Here is a 20,421-nt window from a genome sequence, read left to right as displayed (position 1 = left end):
GAAGCCCAGGACCCCTCATTGAGTACTAATTCAAGCAGCCATTCAAAATAGTTAAATTAAAGCTAACTAAAGTACACTGGCACATTCTGAAATGACATCTCCCAAATACAGACATGTTCTTTAGCTGTATGTATAAACAACAGTTCTCTCCCAAAAATTTTTTGTTTGTTCTCTCCCCACTTTTGAGAATGATAGCCACTTGTATTCAATCTATCACATTCTTTAACTGTTCAGAACTAGATGACATAGTGGCTAAATTCTGTTGATTGTTTACCTGCATGAATGCTCCTCAATGGCCTCCACTGCAAGAGATTCCTTCTTGCAACAATGATGGGAAATTGGGGGTAGGGTGGGAAGGAAATCTTATATTTAAAAATTGTTTGTAAAATCTGGAACTTCTAATTTTTTAAATATTAGATGGATAACCGAAGTTCTCTAGGAAATAATTTGCAACTTAAAGAATTCCAAATATCCTTCAAGTTCCTCCCGTTTACCTAATTGGATAAGTTTCATCCTTTCTTCTTTTTTTCTCATGTTTAGGAAGAGATTCCCATCCAAATGACAAATTCCAGTCAAAATTTCCTCTGTTATGGTTATGTCCATAAGGAGAAGGTTTGCTGAACTCAAAAGTATTGAGATCTATGGATGCAATATCAGGACTTACAACAGCAGTGTAATTCTCAGCTATTCTTGACAACAATGGCTCTAACCAGCCATAAAAGCATTCACCTACAGGGAAAGGGGGGGGAGGAAGAAAAAAAAAAAAAATCAGTTAAGGACTTGAAGTTTTATCCATTCTATAAAATAAGTAGGATTCAAGAGGATATTTTAGATATGCTAAGAATTTGTAGAACTGAATCCTACAGAAGAAAAGGGAGAACATTTTCTTAAAATCAAACTTGTTGAATGGACCCAAAGCAGCTATACTGTGCCATTTCCAGGACTTGGAGGGCCCCAAATAAACGTGAATAAGGCATGCTTCTCACCTGTGGTTCCAAGCAAGGTAGACAAGTCCTTACTCTGTCTAGCGACTTAAGGTAATCTATATATGCATTAGTTCAGCAGTGTATTTGTCTACTTGCATACAACACCACACTAGCAGAGATAGCACAGGAAATCTGAACAATTATTTTGCTTTCAAGTCTGGAGCTAGCACATGAATAAAGTATTTCTGCATGACACTGCCCTGTACTATGTAGACTTAGTTTCAGTAATACAAAATGGGTATTTTGGCAAAGCTAATATTTTTAATATTTTCAGAAAGAAAGAAGAAAATAAAATGAATTGGGAACAAAATGTACACATTAGAATTATCTGGAATTGTGGTAAAATCAATAGTAGACATCATAGGATTAGCACTAATATACTTACAGTGTGCATCCAAAAAAGTGAGAGTCTCTCCTGTTGCTACTGAGGCTCCTAGTAATCTTGCAGTGATTAGTCCTTTTCTTCCCTTTTGTCTGACTACTTTAACTATTTGAAATGGTTTCACATATTCGTCTAGCTTATCATGCAAGTATTCTGAAAAGAAAAGTAGATATTCCTGCTATTCTTTAAATGACACTGGCTACAAATCACCTAATTTTACATTACTTTGTTACTGAAAATGTTACATGCTAAAATATGTAAATATACCTTTTAAAAAAGATATAACTTTTCTACATGTTACTGCTCCAGATTAGCCTAAGATTATCAACAGCTTTGTAAAAGACATAAAATACTGTTTTGTTTAAAAGGAATTAACATTTTGCTTATGACTGGTTGAAGGGGAATTAACCATCACCAACCCAATGCTTAAAACAGAGAGGAAAGCAAGGAATACCATTTTATTTAGGTCAACCCTAAAATGTATTTTTGTCACAGGCAGACAGCAAGAGTAACAGTTATCATAAACTGTATTCAGTTTTAAGGATTATCGAAGATTCTACAGTATAAAGCAAAAGCCAACAAGTCTTTGAAAATGTCAATAAAATAATTTTAAGCGATCCCACAATATGGAAACAAAACTTAAACATTATTTCACCTCAAAAGCAGGAATGACTACTACTTCAGACATAAGGCAGGGTAGAGATGCACTTTACAGACTAAAATCAGAGAATCATAAGTTTTTGGGAGCCCACATATTTAAACCCCTGTGTGAGAAAAACAGTAACCGTGAACCTTACTACCCATATTATACACAAAGATGCCTATAAGAGAAGGTTTTGCATTTACTGATGAGTACATGAGCACATTTTGCATGCACAAAGGATTGTTAATGACTACACTGTTTAACTGCCATTAGAATTTTACATAGACAGGTAGACAAAAACTTTTAAGTTTTTCCATCTGTCAGGTTTAATTTTGGCTTTTTATATCTTCTTACTTTTCTATTAATGATGAATTTTGCTACTCAATAAATCTCATCTCCAAAGCCACTGATATTTCAAATATCAAATAACCCTGGATACATTAATTTGAACATGTTTGTTCAGAATTATGCCTCTGCATTTAAATGTACATATTTATAAAAACAATTATACAATTATCCATCTGAGGTTATTTAAACAATAAGTTTTAGAAGCAGCAGCAGTTTTTATTTTAATATTCAGTTATTTAAAATGCCATATTTTGTGGGAAAGGAGGTTGTGCTTTTCATATTGCCCCCTTATCCAACATTTCAAGTGGACATTCACATGCCTAAAGTTGGACACATGCACAAATGCTTGAAAGGTATTGTAATCACTACCTAAAACCATGGAGAGTAGTAACTTGCTTTAGCTTTGAACGTTTTATTCTACACAAACTGAAATATAAACAGCATTAAACAATTTTCAAAATATTCAAAAACAATTTTCAAAACTGCATTAGTGGAGCCATGGGTAGAGAAACACTGGATCTCACTAAATGGAGAAAAACCTTTTTTTTGGGGGGGGGGGGGTTGTTTTTTTTTGTTTTGTTTTTTTAATCTAGCATGAGGGTAATTTAAATAAAACATACATTCAATAACAATAACAACAACAAGATGACTAATATTTACCCCCCTTTCTAAAAATTAATGATTACCAACATTTCTTTGAATTATTATTCTGAGATGTAATCTAGAGTATTCTTTAGAAAAATAAATTTTAAGAGTCTGATTTGTCTTACCATCTACACTGGCATCATCCACCAAAATAATTTCTTTTAGCAGTATGGCAGGAGAAGTATACATCACGCTGTGAACTGTTCTTAGCAGAGTAGACCACGCTTCATTGTGAAAAACTATGATAATACTTGTGGTAGGCAGTGGTGGGCAACGCTTAAACTTTTGCTCAATGCATCTAGAGATTTAAAAAGGTTTTGAGTGTTATACAGATTACAAAACTAGAATTTCAATTCAAAGCCTTTAACCACCCCTTCCTCTTTCTTTTTGCAATTTAAAATGCATTAGTTACTGGCATTTAATGTTTTCTTCTTCTATGGATCCCATCATAATTCAAGCCTTGGAGCACAAAGGTATAGAATGTGTTACATAGCATCTCTGTGTAGTAAGGTATGGGGAACTGGACAGCAAAAGTTCGATTGAACAGTTAGCAGCTTCTGTCCTTATCTGATCTTGTATACATAACCATATAGCTTCCGTGCAAGTCAATGGGACCTGTGCGTTCATCAGGCCAGATTTTGGCTCATCTAGTTTCTACCAGTTGTTATTATTACTACTACTACTACTACTGAGTATATATGAACGTGAGCACTCCAGTACTAAAAGGAACAATATATAAATACTACAATGAAATAAATTAATGTGATAAAAGGAAATTGTTTTTCTAATTCACCAATAGACTGTGGAACTCACTGTCCCAACTTGCCACTGAAGCCAGTATCTTTGCCATATTTAGACATATGATCAAGACCACCCAAAGGGAACATGTCTAGGTAAGTGGGGAAAGTCTGAGTTTCTATGCCTGCCCAGATCCACCGCTGGGATCTCTAGGGAACCATCTGGGTAAGCAAAAAAAGTTGGGGCTTCCCCACTTAACCAGATGGCTCCTGGAAATCTCCAGGGCAGGTCTGGGTGAGTCCTGGCATGAAATCATGGGACACTGGACAATCCTCCCATCCTGTGTTTCCACAGTGAGACCCATATGGGCTTTCCCTGCTTACGGAGAATGCCCATGGAGATCCTGGGGCAGGTCTTCATAAGAGGGGACCCCTCACTTTCCCTGCTTAGAGAGAAGTGCCCCAAGTTTTTCCAGGGGAAAGCCAGGCAGCTGGTCCAGGGGCTTAAGGGGCCTGATTCTGCATGGGAATTCCTGGGTGAGCAGCAATCCCAAACTTTTTCTGCCACTGTTTAGGGAAAGGAAGTGGATGGCAACTATTAAGAAGTCAGGAGGGATAGAACAATAGAATCATAGAAAATTAGGGTTGTAAGGGACCTCAGGAACAGAAGCAAAAGCAAAAGCTTTGGCAGACATATACATGAGGCCCATATTTGGAAAAAAGGTATCCAAAGATCATAATTCTCCAAATGAGAAGGGAGCATAAAAATACACACACACGTCCAGAATTAATTTTCCCATTTTCCTTGTTGAACCAGCATTCTTGACTATATACCTGCTAAATATATATGCTCATCATCTTTAAAACAAGCCAATAGAGAGATAATATAGATAATGGCACCCAACAAGCATAAGCAGCAAGGAATCTTCCCTTATGTTGAAACATTACTTTAGATATTAAAGCATTGTCTAATTTGTTTTAAAATTAAAGGTATCACTTGTACACCAGCTATGGTATTTTAAATTAAGCCTTTCTGTAGATTATTTTTTTTAGTAGAGAAATGGTCTTTATAGTTGAAAAATCTTTTTTAGCATCTACAGTAATGCACTAACTGGGATGTTCTTGAAGATTTTACTAGTTAGGGAAGGGATTTTCAACCTTTAAGGAGTACGCCTTTTGGGTACGCTTCTGGTGGAACAGGGGGTGGTGGCGGTGGCAGCAGGATGTGGAGGCAGGGGTGGGGGTGGGTGTTACATGTGACAGCGGCACAGGGTGGTGGATGGTGGTAGCAGCCGCAAGCTCCTGTCCCCCCCGGCCAGCCAGGTGGCACCTACGCAGCCCGCAGAGGAGAGCTGCTGCCCTCACTCCCCCCCCCCCCCCGACACACACACACACACACACACACACACACACTTCTTGGGAGATGGCAATGCAGGGTGGTGATGCTCTGCCCCCACCCACCTGTATGTACCTCTATCCGTTTCCAAGTACCCCTGGGGATACGTGTACCCCCAGCTGACAACCCCTTAGGGTAAATGCTATAACGGATGACATACAGACCAGTAGACACATCAATTGAGAAGTTATAGCCAGTATTAAGCTTGGTGCGATTCAATTTTGAGACACAGACAAGAGAGTATCCTTGCCTCATCATCATCCCATTGAACTTCTACAAATGTCATTTAAATAAATAAATATTTATTATGGTAATTAAGGTTGATTTTTCTCCCATCAACAGTTCAGTCAAAGAAAGCTTCTTCATGACATTCTGCAACTCCTGGACCCTCTTGGGCACAGACTAATAGTTATACTGAATAGCAATAATTCTTTTTAGTAGTTACATGATAAACCCCCTTTCAAGGACTGAACCCATGCAAAGAACACATTTACTTTGTAACTATAGTTATGTACTTAAAGAAAAGGAAAAAAGCCAAAAACAAAGCTAACAAGCATTCAAAATTTTCTCCTTTGGCCATGTGCATTTTCCACAAAACCGTTCTGAGTATCACTGCCAAGGTCCATATGCTGTAATTCATGTACATGAGCATCTCATTTCAAGCTGTCACAGTAAATCTCCAGGGCACTTCAAGAAGTTTGACACAATTAAGCTTGAACCTCAAGGACAGATCTGAGAATTCCCACATTTTATTAATTTCTTCTTACTAAAGCCTAAAGGCAAAGATTTTTTTTTTTTTTTTTTACATAGATTATTTATTTCTATAAATATCTAAACCTCTGCAGAGTGTACATGCCTCTCCCGGTCAGTCATACACAGACAAATAAGTCTAATTTCAAAGATCTTCACATCTCTACAGACGCATCCACAGAAGTTTGTAATTTTGAGAAGGCAAGAAAGTTTTGCATAGGGATTTCAAAAACGTAAAAAGTTATACAACTTCCAAGATCTGGAGAGTACACTATCCAGAAAATAAAAGAACCATAGATACAGCATATCCATTGTGAGATCAAGACTATATCCCAGTGTACCTACTATTTATTTCCTTTAGAATCTATGGACACTGAAATCATCATGTCAACTAATAAGACACTCAAAACTCTTACAGAGCTCAGCCTGCATATTCTGTAAGTCTCTCTCTGCTGCCTATGGATTTTGCAGTCTGAATAGGCATAGCAGATGGCATGTTGAGTCTTACAGGCTAAGAGCAGCAGCTCAGGAAATTTACAACCAGTAAAAGCACATCCAACAGAGAATGCAAGTTCTATATTACAGATACGGACTGCTTAAGGAACTTACAGCTCCATTGGTAAAACTTCTATAGCGGTGGTTCTCAATTGGGGTTCCACAGTGCTACTTCATCAGTGACCTGGTAAAAAAAACTGCTAGGTGCGGAGAGCTTCAACACGCACACGCTCCTGCTACATTAACATACTTAACCCTAAAACAGATAGAACTGGCTTAGGCTGTAGCCCTTCCTAGCCCATCCAGCTCCCCCCACCCCGAAAGAGGTGTGTGGAAGACTTCTACCCAGCAGTCCTGCTTATGGGAAAAGTGGAAGGGTGCAGCCAGGAGTGCTACCACTTTAAAAAAAAAGTGAAGAAAGGGTGCCTTGACTCTGAAAAGCTCGAGAACCGCTGTTATATAGGATTCCAGGGAAATGATAGAATTATTCTCTTTCGGTAATTATTAAACCCATTAGTCTTGCTGTCTAATTCAGTAATTGAAAAAAACACCTCTGTTCCTGCTTAATTAAGAAAAAAAAACGTTTGTTAATGTACAATCAAGTTATATTTTTCATTCCCTTCTAGAATATTATTCCAAAATCCAATACAAATTCTATTTGACATTCTAAGTTTTTGTTTTCTTTCTTTTCCTTTTTTTAAAAGAAGGAATTTAGGGGGAAAAAAGTCTGAGAGAATTAAATGTTAGAAATACAATCAAAGAAACTCTTTAGAATATTATTGCTTAAAAATGTCTAAATCCAAAAATGAGGATTTTTTAACTAGTTTTCAATTAATCCATATCCAATTCAATCTCAACTTATAAATGAGAGATTTCCCATCCTATCCTGACTGTTTTGATTTAGCTGAAGAATGGGACTTCTTGAGCTCCCTTCCAGCCCTGTTTTATATTATTCTGTGATGCCACTGGATTTCTTTATTGCTCCGTGTGTTTAAAACATGGCCAGAATCACTTTCTGAATCTGCCTGATCTCTACATGCAAGGCCTCATAACATATTGATTTCAACGTACTCAGGAGGTCGAGTGTCTGGGCCAAGGTCCCGATGCAAAGAAATCCTGTCACTTGCGAATGCATTAAAGCAGTGTTTTTCTTCTCCGCGCTCTTTCTCTTTTTGTTCTTCTGGACTTAAATTGGTAGTTTTAAATGCTTTACCAGAAGCTCCAGGAGCATGAGGGTCCTGAGGAGGTCGATCTAGGAAAGGTTTCAGTTCCGCTGCTGTATAATAGCCTGGTAAACAATGTCTCTCTCCAGGAATCTTGGTTTGCCTAACAGGTGCCTTTATCTGCATTTTTGGGTTTGCAGCTTTAATATTGTTCACAGCATTTAACACAAGGTCCAGCACATTACTTTTCTTTCCCACAATGGGCTTCATCCCTGGTTCATTTTCAGTGTCTTGAACACCTACTTCTCTTTGCAATAAGAATAAACATATTAGAAAAACAAAAATAAAAATGCTAAACTTCCAAAGTTTCCAGTGGGAAAATAGTCTCTTTAACTGTCGTCTTATTCTGACAGCCATTCTAATATTAGAAATGTATCACCCTTATAGAAGCCTCTACTGAAGACAGTCCTTAGCATAGAATTGGTTACAAAAATATTTCTTGAAATGGAAACACCTGCAAAAAATGAAAAGGCATTAATAAACATACAATATTCTATAAATGTACACTACATTTCAAAATATAAGATGTGAAGTGCAACAGTGTAATAAATTTAATAGGTTCAAATTAAAGTTAGAAAATGACATAATTAAGGTTGCCTAAAGTTTTTTTGAGTGCTTCACTTCATACATTCTTGTCTATATTTAGTAATACTTTGGGTAAAATTAGACAAACATTGTTGTAAAAATGTCCTGTAAACAGGACCTTAGTTATCCCAGCTTCAGTTATATTGAGTAGGAAGTTTCCAATATCTTCCTCCCCACAAAATATGCATGTTTATTTTACACCACTTTTTGCACAACTTCATGCTTAAGTCCAAAATAACATAACTCAATTCCCCCCTTCTTTTCTGAAAGGTCCTCTTTTCACTCTGTAGTCTCAAACTGGGAGATCATGTTGCAAGTGTCCAGGGGGCCTTCAACTCATCACAGCTCTGCTGCATCTGGGTCTTAAGGCTGTGCAAAATTTCAACGGGTGTTTAGTTTTGAAGCTGTTTTGACACGCTTTAAGCTCAAAACAGTGAAATCAAAATGAAACAAAAGGCCTCGAAACAGCTTTGAAATTAAATAAGGGCACTTGAAATGCTTCAAAAGTTTCAAAGCGTTTCAAAATGGCAGGAGGTGGGGGACAGCCATAGTTGTGCTCCAAGTGGCTCTGCCAGCCCCATGGAGCACAGACCGGTGGTGGGACAACCAGTGGTGAAGCCGCTTGGAGCACAGCCCTGGCTAGTGGCCCCCTCTCCCGAAACCCTGCTGGAGTGAGCACTCAGCTACCAAAGCTATTGGGCCAGGGACCCAGATTGACAGCCCCCTTCCCCCCACAGCAGCACCCAAGCTCCCTGCTGCAGCCTGAGCAGGGAGCCCAGCTCCCCCCATAGAGGCAGCACAGCCAGAGCAGAGCCCATAGTGGCAGAGCTGGGTGTGGGCTGCCCGCTGTGGACTTGGGTGGGGGGAAGCTGGCTCCCTACCACAGCATGCACTGCTCCTGGGACCCGGCGTGCCAGGACAGGGAAACTTGTTGCTGCAAGCACTTTGCTGCCCTGGCAACACACCCCCTGCCTAACCCGGTCCTGCGAGGGTCACAACCCTGCACCGCCACCCCTGCTGCTGCTGCTGGGTAGGAGGGGGCATCTCATCAGGGCAGCATGGTGCTTGCAGCAGCAGCAACAAGATTTCCTGCCTGGCCCCACTCTGCCCTGCTGTGCCAGGTCCCACCTGCTGGGCTGAGGCAGCCCTGGGGGAGGGCAGCAGGGCAGGGAGCCTGAGCCCACAGGGAGCAGCCCACCACTGCCCCACACACAGATACCCCTGCCCCCCTCCTCCCGAGGAGTGTGCAGTGGTGAGGAGCTTTCCCCACCCCACCCCCATCCCCCAGACAAGCAACCCATAGCCCTGTCCCAGTCCCCGCTGGGGTCCTGTAGCCATGCACTGTAGCCCTGGGCCCCACGTCTCCCACACCACCCGGTGGGCAGCAGCCCCAGCCCTGCACAACTTCATCCCTCCCTCCTTATTGGGGCCTCAATCCCTCCTCCTCCTCCCCCTCCCCCACAACTTACCTGTGGGACCTGCTCTCCAAGCTGCCAGGCAGCTGTCTATGCATGTACATTGCACATGGCACCCCCTGCCTGACTGCCCTCCACCCACTCCCCACAGCCCCTTGCAGGCTGATACTCTGCCAGCCTGCAGAGATCTCTTTGAAAGAGTAAAATCCGTGTGTTTCTCTGTCAAAATGAAAAATCCACATTTCTCAGGCAAAAGGGAAAATACAGGGGGTTTTTTTCTGTGAGAAAACCCAGATCCCTGATGATCACTGACCTATTTTTCATTCTCTCAGCTCCATTTGTGGAAATGCACCAGATCTAGGTGGTCTCTCTCTCTTCAGGAAAACAATGAGTTCCTACCTTCTCTATATTCCCTCTATTGAGGTAACCCTTTTCTCCCTATAAACAAAATTTAGAATCGCTGTGATCTAGCAGATGATTAGAGTTTTTGAGGTTCTGGCATTAGAGGACAAAGAAATCATAATAAGATGATGATTCACCTCAACAGTGTTATCCACTGCCTAATGAGGAATACAATGAATTGTTGTTCTAAGAAAAATCCTCCTGTTTTCAAAGCCAAGTATTACAACATTTAATTAACGCAAGCAAAAACCAAGGGTTCAAAAACCAACCAGCATGAAAACACTGATTTTTCCTGCAACACATTTGACAAGCTTAGAGCTTCACAGCCTATATTTTAGCTGCAATCAGACGGTACACACATGAAGAACACAGTAGATACCTATGCTTTTATTACTATTCTTATGCAACTGTTTTTTTATGATGCTTGTTGAAACATATCTAGGTAGTAAGTCAGTCTTGAGTAATTTCTGCACAGCAGCAGAAGGATCTCGGAGTCATAGTCAATTCCAGAATGAACATGAGTTGTTAACCCGACGAAGTGATCAGTAAAGCTAACCACACTCTATCATGCATTAGCAGGTGCATCATGAACAGGTCTCGGGAGGTGATACTTCCCCTCTATGCGGCATTGGTAAGGCCACAGCTGGAGTACTGTATTCAGTTTTGGGCGCCGCACTTCAAGAGGATGTGGAAAACCTGGAGAGGGTCCAGAGGAGGGCCACTTGGATTGTTAGGGGCCTGGAGGTCCTATGAGAAGAAGTTGAGGATCTCTTCAGCCTGCACAAGAGAAGGCTGAGAAGAGATCTAGTGGCTGTCTATAAATTCATCAGGAGGTGACAGCAAGGAATAGGAGATGCTCCATTTACCAGGGCACTCCTTGGTGTTACTAGAAACGATGGCCACGAACAGACAGAGAGCAGATGTAGATTAGACATCAGGAAGAACTTCTTTACGGTAAAGATTACCAGAATCTGGAATGGACTTCCAAGGGAGGTGGTGCTGTCCCCAACCTTGGAGGTCTTTAAGAGGAGACTGGACAAGCATCTGGCTGGGGTCACCTGACCCCAGCACTCTTTCCTGCCCAGAGCAAGGTGTTGGACTCGGTGATCTACTAAGGTCCCTTCCAACCCTAAACATCTATGAAATCTGTGTTTGTACATCTGCAGAAAATGAGATCACTGACTTCAGATAATTTACTAACTTGTATTTAAATACTATGGCTAGGGACAAAAATTATACATAAACTAGTATAAATGATGGAAAACCAGTTCAAATCTGTAATACAACAGAAGTTCCATGCACAAGAGTTGTTTACAAAACAGCTGAAACTGGTTTAAGATAAACCTGGATCAATGTAGTATTAGACTTATCTTATTTAGGCTAAATCGGTTTATTAAACTTATGTCCCAGTTCCCCTCCAGATTTAAGTGAACTCAGTCCCCCAGCATCCCAGGATGCTTTGCATCTACCCTCCCTCCTCACATGGTGGGTGGGCTAGCCTTGGCCCAAACTGCCTGCTCCAGCTAAGCAGGGAGCCATGCTGTAGCGCTCCCCAGCTTCTGGCCTGGGCTGCATGTGGCTACATTTCCAGAATCAAAAGTAAATGTCTGTTCACTTGCTTATCAGTTCAATCTATGCAGCTTAGGCTAACCTGAAATGACTGAATCAACTCAGCCTTGGGCTTTTTGACTGTTTGTACTTAGCCTATAGGTGTCAATCCCTTTGAAGTTTTACTGCTATCATGGTCTGATCAATATGCTAGCCGGTAATACTGGAGGGGAGTGGGAAAAGAATCTAAGGGAGAGATTCTAAATGAAGAAAGTGAAAAAAATGGACAGGTTTAAAACCTCTGTCCTAAAATTGACAGAAGGACATGAGGTGGCAATATCTTCTGAGGACGGAGAATCACTAAGTCAGTGGTGCTCAACCTTTTGGCCCTAAGGGACAAATGAGTACTGCAGGCCCAGTTTGCAAACTGGATCGGACTCTACACCCCAAGATCAGGCCCACATGTTTAGATCTAGACCATACCACCCCCATCCAGCCCTGAGCCACCCCCACGTGTAGAGACAGGGCTCTGGGACCCCGGACTGTCCCGTGTTCCAGATCTAACATACAGGCCCATGGGGAGCCCCACAGGCTGGATGATCCAGTACCAGGGTCCAAATCTGGCCAGCAGCTTGGAAGCACCCCTACCTTAAACCATAAGTGTATGGTTATCCAGCCTTTTCTTGAAAATCCCCAATCTCTTGAGGGAGATTACACAACTATTCTAAGCAGCTTTCCAATGTCTTTCACAGAACAGCCTTTAAAAGGCACTAAAAATGACATCAAGAATAATAACATTTAGAGGTTCACTGGTTGGATATCAGATTGGTACTGATATAAAGAAAACTGGCTGCATCAGAAAATGGCCCAACGGGGTTGACAATTTGGCTGATAATTTGGCCACAGCACAGCACTCAGGCAGTGTGGAGAGCTGCCTCCAGCTGGTAAGTCTGTTGTGGTGGAAGGGGAAGTGGGAGGGAAGGGGCTTGGGGCAGATCAACACTCTCTGCGGTGAGGGAAGGGGCAGAGTGCAGGACTGCAGCATGGCTTGCCGGGGGCAGGGAGGGGGCAGCTCCTGCTTGTGTGCCGGGAGGGAGGGGGGTGGGGTGGGTGTGCCCCCTCCGGATCTGCATGGGGTGAGTGGGCAGGATGCAGCTGCAGGCTGGAGCCAGGCTCTTCTTGCTGGGAGCTGGGTTTAGAGCGGGGGCTATGGAGGGGGCTGCAGCCACCACAAGGTCTGCTGTAGTCCCACTCCTAGTGCTGTTGCTCTTCCTAGCTCAACCCCTGCCTCCTCCCATGTGCCAGGAAGAGCTGAGGCTGCACAGCAGCACTGGAAAGAAGCCGCCCCTCCCAACAAGCCATGCCTCCGCCTCACGCCCCACCTAGGAGGCGTCGGGGGTTAAACTGGGAAGAGCCAGGGCTGCACCAGGCACGCAGCAGCACTGGGAGCAGGACTACAGTAAAATTTGGGGTGGCCCCCTCCATAACTCCTACCCCAAGCCCAGGCCTGGTGAAAAGAGCCCCTCCCCCCATGAGTCACACTTCCATCCGATATGCCTCCTTAAAAATTGGATATGGGTATTGGCCCCAAAAATCTCTATCGGCACACCCCTAACAATATTGTAGATCACACAGAAATAAGGACAAAGATAAGCACAAATAGACACTGGAGTCCTCCCTTCCATTTGTTCCAAATAAGTAAATCATTCCAGGATACTTACTTAACAGCAATAGAAAACAATCTTAAAAAGGTAACTATGTCATTCACAAATTACAGCATATAACAGTTTAGTCTTCCTTGTCTTCAGGGAAAGAAACGATAAAAATTAAAAAAAAAAAAGTGTCTAGATTACAGCATACATTTTTCAGATGAATTAATAAAAACCTTAACAACTTTCTTTATTGTCAAGATTACCTAGTAATAACACTAAAACCCTACCTGTAATTTTTTGTTTAAATATTTGTGATTATTTCTCTTGAAGCAATATAAAAAAATAATCCAAAGAGACATAAGAAAGCAACACAAACTATCTATATTCATGGCCCACCTTTTAACAAAAACAAAAAATGATGTAAAGGTTGATCACCAGTGCTTCCTATTCCTGAAGAATGCTGAATGTAACTATCTGTACTTAAGGTTCAGAATATCAGAACACAAAGTTAACAGCTACCAAGGGTAAACTGTATATTTCAATCGGGACTGGCTTATAATAAGCAAGCTTGAGTAATGACCAAGTAGCTCTGTTATTTTTTGTAGTGTGCTCTATCTTACAGATTCTCATTTATATGTATATATTTCAGTGTATAAATGACACGTGCCCCCAGCGGCTAAGATAGAGACTCCTAATTTCTGTGCTGAGTTATGTAGGTTTGAAACCACAACTGTTTATTCTTGCTGTGAAGATTTGCAGTACTCCTCTACCAATTTTTAGACCTTTGAGAATAGGTGCGTTAAACACTTTGGAAGGACGTAAGGTACTACCTACTGATCAACTTTAACGGTAATACATTTTCGTAGTCAATTCCCTTGGGGTTTTGGGGGTTGGAGGTGGTTGGTAGTACTAAGAGAAACAAAATGCAATTATTTAAAAAAAAAAATCTCATTACTAGTCAGCTACAACATCTGCCTTTCCCTGGACCTAACAACACTGGTTAGATCTCTGTATAAAAGAATATAAAGACCAATAGGATATGATGAGATATGGACGGATTCAGAAAGAGTGAAGGAATACTTAAACCTATGCACATCTGTGTCATGATCAGTGTACAGTAGTGGGTATCAAACCCAAATTAGTTGGAGAGCCACACTCTCCTTTTCAGCTGCCCAGGGCCTGCACCTCGGCTCTGGCATTCTTAGTTCTCTCACCAGTGATAGGGCTTCCTGTGACAAAAGGACAGACGGATGGACCAACCCTGTGGGGACATGCACTGTGTGTATGTGACCCTGAGCCACTGTGGCCAGCACACACAGCATGTATACATGAACTTGTGCCACTGCAGTAAGAGCATGGTGATAGCCTATAGTGATAACTTCTCATGGTGATATGCCCTAGGAAGACCCAGGGTGCCAGCAGTCCCAGCAGCACTGCAGACAAAGCACCCCCACTGGGGATAGAACCCCAGCTCTGGGTGCAGTGGCCAGGCTGCCTGCAGTGGCAGACAGTACACTGGTATAAGCTGGGGTGATGGCAACCCAAGCAACACTGTGGGCACAAACTCTTGCCACCACAGCAGCAGGGCTTTTCATGAAGGCAGCCAGATCCCCATCTTTTGTAGAGGTGCAGGCAGCTAAACCAGCACTCTGGGCAGAAGCCCCTACACTGCACCCAGAGCCAAGGCTTGGGCAAGGTGGTGGGACTTCTCACAGAGGCAGCCAGCACTACAGCAGCAGCCAGGTGTTGACAACCCAAGCAGGACCGCAAGTTCCTATAGTAACAGCACATGTCCCAGTAAAAGCTGGGGCAGTGGCAGCACAGCAGCATCACAGGCATGTCCAGCCACTACAGCCAGAGCCAAGGCTCTGCCAAGGAGGTGCATCTTTCTGTGGTGGCAGCCAATGTTCCAGTGAGAGCTGGGGGCGTGGGCAGGTCCAGCACAACAACAGTCAGAAGTTCCACCACTGCAGCCAGAGCCCACTGATCCAAGTCTTTTATCCTGGCTGTGGACAAAGTGGCAGGGCTTCTACTCATTGTACTGTTCTTCCCAAGAGCTGCCTGCTGCCACAGGAAGACCCACAGCCTCAGCCAGAGCCAGGGCAAAAGGCAGCAGGCCAGATGACCTAGGTTAGTAGGACATATATTTGAAGGGATAAACCCCACATCCATCTGCAGCACTGGGATTGCAAAGGCATGAAGTGACCTATTCTTTTTAATGAGCTATTCTTAAGAAAATCAAAACACTGCATGTAGACAAATACAGCCTGAAGGGGCTAAACTAATTTCAAAATCCAAAGGGGGTTTCCCCCCCAAAACTCTGTCACTGAGTACCAATTTCCAAGCCTATCCCACTATACAAAAGTTTACTAGAACAATTAGAATACAAGTCAGCTCCTAACTAAGAAAATATAAAAAATACCCTTAAAGAATATGGGCTCAACTTTTACCATTATCTCTTCCACCAGACCTTACTGTGACACCACAGTATAAGGCAGAGCAGTAACACCATGATGGCAGAGATTACAACAGAATTTACATTTTAACGTGCCTGAGAATAGATCTGCAAAATGCTCTATCGATTAGAATCTTATTTCAGAATGCTTATTGTGCACTGTTAGATTATTCCATAATAGTTTGTGGAAGACTATAATTTGAAATTTGCCATGTCTGTTTTAAAAGGACCATGCAACTAACACTTTTCTAATGTCTAAAGGCAGAGTCAAACTTATTTTCCCAAGGATCTACAGCACTTGGTGAGTCCTTAGTTTGCACAGATTGGATGGAAAACTGTATAACATTTTAATTTATTTTGTGTTTGCATTTCATAATTACTGTAGTGTTTACTTTTCCCCTGACAATTAGTTTCTAATCAGTCCTGAAAATAGGGCTGTGTAGGACAGGTGCACTTGTGTAGGCAGGTGGCAGTCTCAATACAGGCTTTTGTTCTTCAAGCTCAGGGACTATATGACTATGAAGAAGTGAAAACAACTTCTCAAAGCAAGACTTTTTCCGTTTCTGGTAACAGAACTATAATAAAAGGCTCTCTCCTAGATGTGAATAGTTTGCTTATCAGCGCAAGTATTCTGGTCAATGCATTAATTGCTTAACCAACCTTAGCCTCCCCTTCTCAGACTTCTGTGTCTTTTTCTTAAAAGAAAATGAAGAATAAAAAGTTCTTTTTCTCTCTCTGATGCCTGATGTGCCTTGGTGTGGCCTACATAGTAGAGGGACCACTCGTGGGTATAGCATCCTGGGAAGCTGGTAACTATAGACTGAGAACTTCTGCCAACACAGCTATTGTCAAAGCCACCTCAGTTTTTGATAAAATATAGAATGAATGTTTGTTCCAGGAACAGGAACATTACCCACCTAAGACTAACAGTACCTAAATTACTGTTTACAGAAGATTAAGGGAAAACACCTTGAAAGCAAACAACGGGCTAAAAGCAAATGGAGACTTCCAACTCACAGCCACGAGCTATAAGAAGCTGAGGAGGGTGGCGAGGTCTACCTTTTTGGCTTGTGGCATGAGGATTTGCATGGTCCAAGTGTTGTCCTTTCATTAAATGGTCATAAACATAGCAATACACTAAAAATGCTCCAACTGAAGTGGGCTAAGTGAAACAGAAACGGCACTTAAGAACCCCAAAATCAAGGTGCAGATAGGTTCATCCACATAGTTGGCTTAGTCTCTTTCAGGGTGATCTCTGGGTCTAGAGCAACTGAGAGATGATATGGGTGATGACAGAAGAGAAGGGTCTTCTCTAAAAGTAACTGAAGAAAGCAAGACTCTTAAATAGCAAACATTAAAAACCAAAAACCCTTAAAGTTTTTTGGTTCCTCAAAAAACTGTGTAAACATATGGAGATATAAGAAGAGCTAACATTTTCCTCAAAAATCTCAGAAGTTGGAAAGTTAGTTTAATAATTAGACGTCTCCCAGGTTCCGTTTCCAACACGGATTTTGGCAGATATCTGAAAAGACTAAAAAATCTGGTCAGTAACAAAGGACACCCCTACAGAAGTTGCTAATACCGGCAGTTTCTGCACCATGGATTACAGTACTGAGTCAGTACCAGAGGAATCTTTTTATATCAGCACCACAAGTGTTGAAAGATGGTTGACAGCACTGAAATTATTCCAAAGGCGCTAGATCTTCACTTGAAGCTGAATCAGTGCCCGATTTGACAGTGCGTTTGAACAGGTTATTTACCTTTTTAAGCTCAAGGCACCCCTCGTTAGACTTAAGGCACACCTAAGCAAGTGCCAGCTCTTAGCTTTTATTTCACCATGGAAATGCAGAAGCCTTCCTCTAGACAAAGAACAGGTGTGGTAGATACTATGGACTAGCAATTTAACTTACTACTTATTTAAACAAAAGAAAAGAAGACCCACCTTGGATACCATGCCAAGCCTCAGATCATTCCCTATTTAAATACACAGGCTCAGAACTGAACCTGAAAAAATAAAAGGGGAGGGCAGGGGAAAGGAAATCATCACTCACCTGGAGTATGGATTTAGAGCAGGGGCAGGCAATTATTTTGGGCAGAGGGCCACTTACTGAGTTTTGGCAAGCCATTGAGGGCCACATGACAGGCAGCCAGGGGCAGATAAATAGTAATTTATCTACTACTGCGGGCCGATTAGAATGGCTTGGTGGGCTGCATCCAGCCCTCCCCGATTTAGAGGGACCCAATAAACATGCCTAACTACAGAAAGTTTACACTGCATCTCTAACCAATGAATGTTTGCTATGCTGTTTCTTAGAGCACCTTATGCTTCTAATTGCAGCCATAAAAGAAAGCAATCATTTCAGGGCTCCTTGAACTGTCTTGAAATGGATAGGTCCTAGGTACAGATCAAGTGGTTAGTGGGGACAACTAAACAGGGACAGAAGCAAAAGGGAAAGGTACAAAACGAGTGCAACACGGGGGACACCAAGAGGATCACTGCAGACAGCGCCCCACCCCCGACAGCACCCAAGGAGCCAGCGGACACGGCGCAGTGACGCTGCCCGCAGACAGGAGCCGCGCCGCGCCCCGCAAGGACTGCGCCCCGGCGACCTCCCGGCCACAGCCTCCTTCCTGGGCAGGGGCAGGCCAGCTTCACCAGCGCCCGGAGGAGGCTGACCAGGAGGTCCCGGCCGCGGTGGGGCCAGGACCCAGAGTACGGAAATGCAGAGGCGAGGGGGAGAGCGCAGCCAGGACCTCGGCAGGAGGCAGTGGCGGCGGCGAGGGCAGCCCGGCGCCCCGCTCTGCCGGCACAGGGGGCGGGCAGGCAGGCAGGGGCCGTGCGGCAGCGCTGCAGGCCGCGCCACAGGGTGCTGGGCAAGGGGCCGTACCAGCGCTCACCTGGACTCCCCGCGGGAGCGGCCCATGCTCCTCGCAGCTGCTCGCACAGCGAAGGGAAGCGCGGCCGCCCCGCCCCGCCCCGCCCCGCGCGGCCGGGGGCAGCAGCCGTCCCGCGGGCTCCGGGGGCCGCGGCCGGCACCGCCCCTCAGCCCCGCCCGGACACGTGGAAGCGGCGCGGGGCAGGGCGGTTGGGCGGCCCCTCCGCCGCAAGGCCACGGCTGCGCCCCCGTCCTGCTCCGGGACCCGCTGCACGGGCAGAGGCATCATTGCCTGAGGGCCGCGGCGCTCACCTGTCCGGTCCGGCGGGGCCGTTTCTGCTCCCAGCGGCCAAGAGAGCGCGGGGGGAGGAGCTCAGTGCGCCTGCGCGCCGCCCCGCCCCTGCCTCACCTGGCGCCAGGTGCGCGCCCGGGCCCCTCCCTGCGGCCGCAGGGGCTGGGCTGAGCTGGGCCGGCTCCGGCTCCGGCTCCGGCTCCGGCTCCCTCTGCGCCGCGGGGCAGACACGCTTGTTTGAGGCCGCCGCCGCCTGATGCTTTATAAGCTGCGGAGGTAGCGGCCGTGACCCCGCACCCGGCGCCTGCTCCCGCCGGGGGGCTGGTTGGAGCCGTGCTGGTCCGAGGACATGTCTGCTCTTGCACACTAGGACTCGGGGAGGGGGGGAGGGGAGGACTCTCCTGCTGTCCCACCACCACTTGTTGTGCTCATTTCTCTTCGTTTCCAATTAAGTGGACTTCTGCAGCTTTTCAGCACTGACATTTCCCTGAACAGCAGGATGCTCTGGGGGATTTCTCCAAAAGGAGAAGTGCTGCCTGTAAGCCGTGGTCGAGCAGGCACCCTCAGCCTGTGTTGCTGGGAAACAGAATACAAAAAAGCCCATAGAGAGAGGATCGCAGTAGTTGAAGAGAAAAGCCATCGCACTGTGTCCTCTTCAATAGCTGTGTGTATTCTCCCAGAAAGCTCTCTCCCAGGCTAGGAGCAACTTTCAGAAGACTTCTGCACCAAATTGGATTGCGAACAAGGCTTATTTGCGGTCAGGCTTTACTCTGAGGGGTGATTTAAAAATAAATAGCAAGATAAGTCCAACTTTACGTCTGTAACCTTCAGGTGAACACCATGCTTTAAACTACAAGGCATCTACAAAGCATCCCCCACACACTCAGCCCCAAGTCTCAGACTGTATTTTTTTCTGGCTCATCGTTAATAAGTGTACTGAACCAATCGGTAGGTAGGTCCTTCACTTGTAGTTATACTGATTTTGCAGTGTTAAGAAGAAATTTGAAATGTAAACATATTTTATAGGTAAAACAAGACAATAGGATTTGTGCTTCCTATCTCTGCTTTATCTATTGAAGTTTGTGCCATTCATTAATCACAGTTCTCAGATGAGAGACTGAATAGGATTTGTACTGGATCACTGAGACTATGTCCATATACATAGTAAAAATGTAGTATGTTTGCTGGCAGAACTAAGCTCTAGTTTGCCCTCTGTGCAGAGAGAAGTTAGTTGTGCTAGGCAGAAGGCAGGGTAGAGATATGGGCATGTCTGTTCATAGCATCTGACGTGAGCTTTTGTTTACAAGAGTTTATGCCTCTCAGATTCAGTCTACAAGGCGCTTCTCTCCCTTGCCTTTTGCTCCCCATGTTTTACATCTACTAGCAAGGACATCAGAAACACAACTATCCTTGTCCACACCAGTACTAACACACCAAAATCCACCTTTTTCATAGTGAAGTCAAAGCTTAAACAGTGGTCAGAATCATGTCATTTGACTCAATTCTGTACATCCAGATTCAAATATGACAGAGGTTTATAGTGTGAATACAGCCTAAAAAGTTGTTACTTTTCGGAGCAAGGCTGAATTTA

The 20,421-nt window shown here is 43.9% G+C and overlaps 1 protein-coding gene across 5 annotated transcripts in view; it reads right to left on the bottom strand.

Moving 5' to 3' along the window:
• The window catches only part of GALNT3 (polypeptide N-acetylgalactosaminyltransferase 3), a 30,811-nt gene extending 11,816 nt beyond the window's left edge, over positions 1–18,995 (bottom strand). The window contains exons 1-6 of one of the 5 annotated variants that reach the window (XM_019480626.2): positions 18,851–18,995; positions 17,605–17,666; positions 7,454–8,059; positions 3,130–3,302; positions 1,372–1,521; positions 495–729 (exon numbers count right to left, since the gene is read on the bottom strand). In XM_019480626.2, the coding sequence (XP_019336171.2) occupies positions 495–729; positions 1,372–1,521; positions 3,130–3,302; positions 7,454–7,962 (1,067 nt within the window). In that variant the 5' untranslated portion in view covers positions 7,963–8,059; positions 17,605–17,666; positions 18,851–18,995. Of the gene's footprint in view, positions 1–494; positions 730–1,371; positions 1,522–3,129; positions 3,303–7,453; positions 8,060–9,918; positions 10,064–17,604; positions 17,667–18,560; positions 18,670–18,850 lie in introns of those variants that run through there. The other 4 variants (XM_006270355.4, XM_019480628.2, XM_019480627.2 and 1 more) reach the window with 4 other exon arrangements.
• Between the last annotated feature and the right edge of the window lie 1,426 nt (positions 18,996–20,421).

Source organism: Alligator mississippiensis, chromosome 4, assembly GCF_030867095.1.
Source record: "Alligator mississippiensis isolate rAllMis1 chromosome 4, rAllMis1, whole genome shotgun sequence".
In the NCBI taxonomy this organism is placed as follows: Eukaryota; Metazoa; Chordata; order Crocodylia; family Alligatoridae; genus Alligator; species Alligator mississippiensis.
The sequence above is the reverse complement of the archived record's forward strand: the minus strand, read 5'-3'. Positions and strand labels throughout refer to the sequence as shown.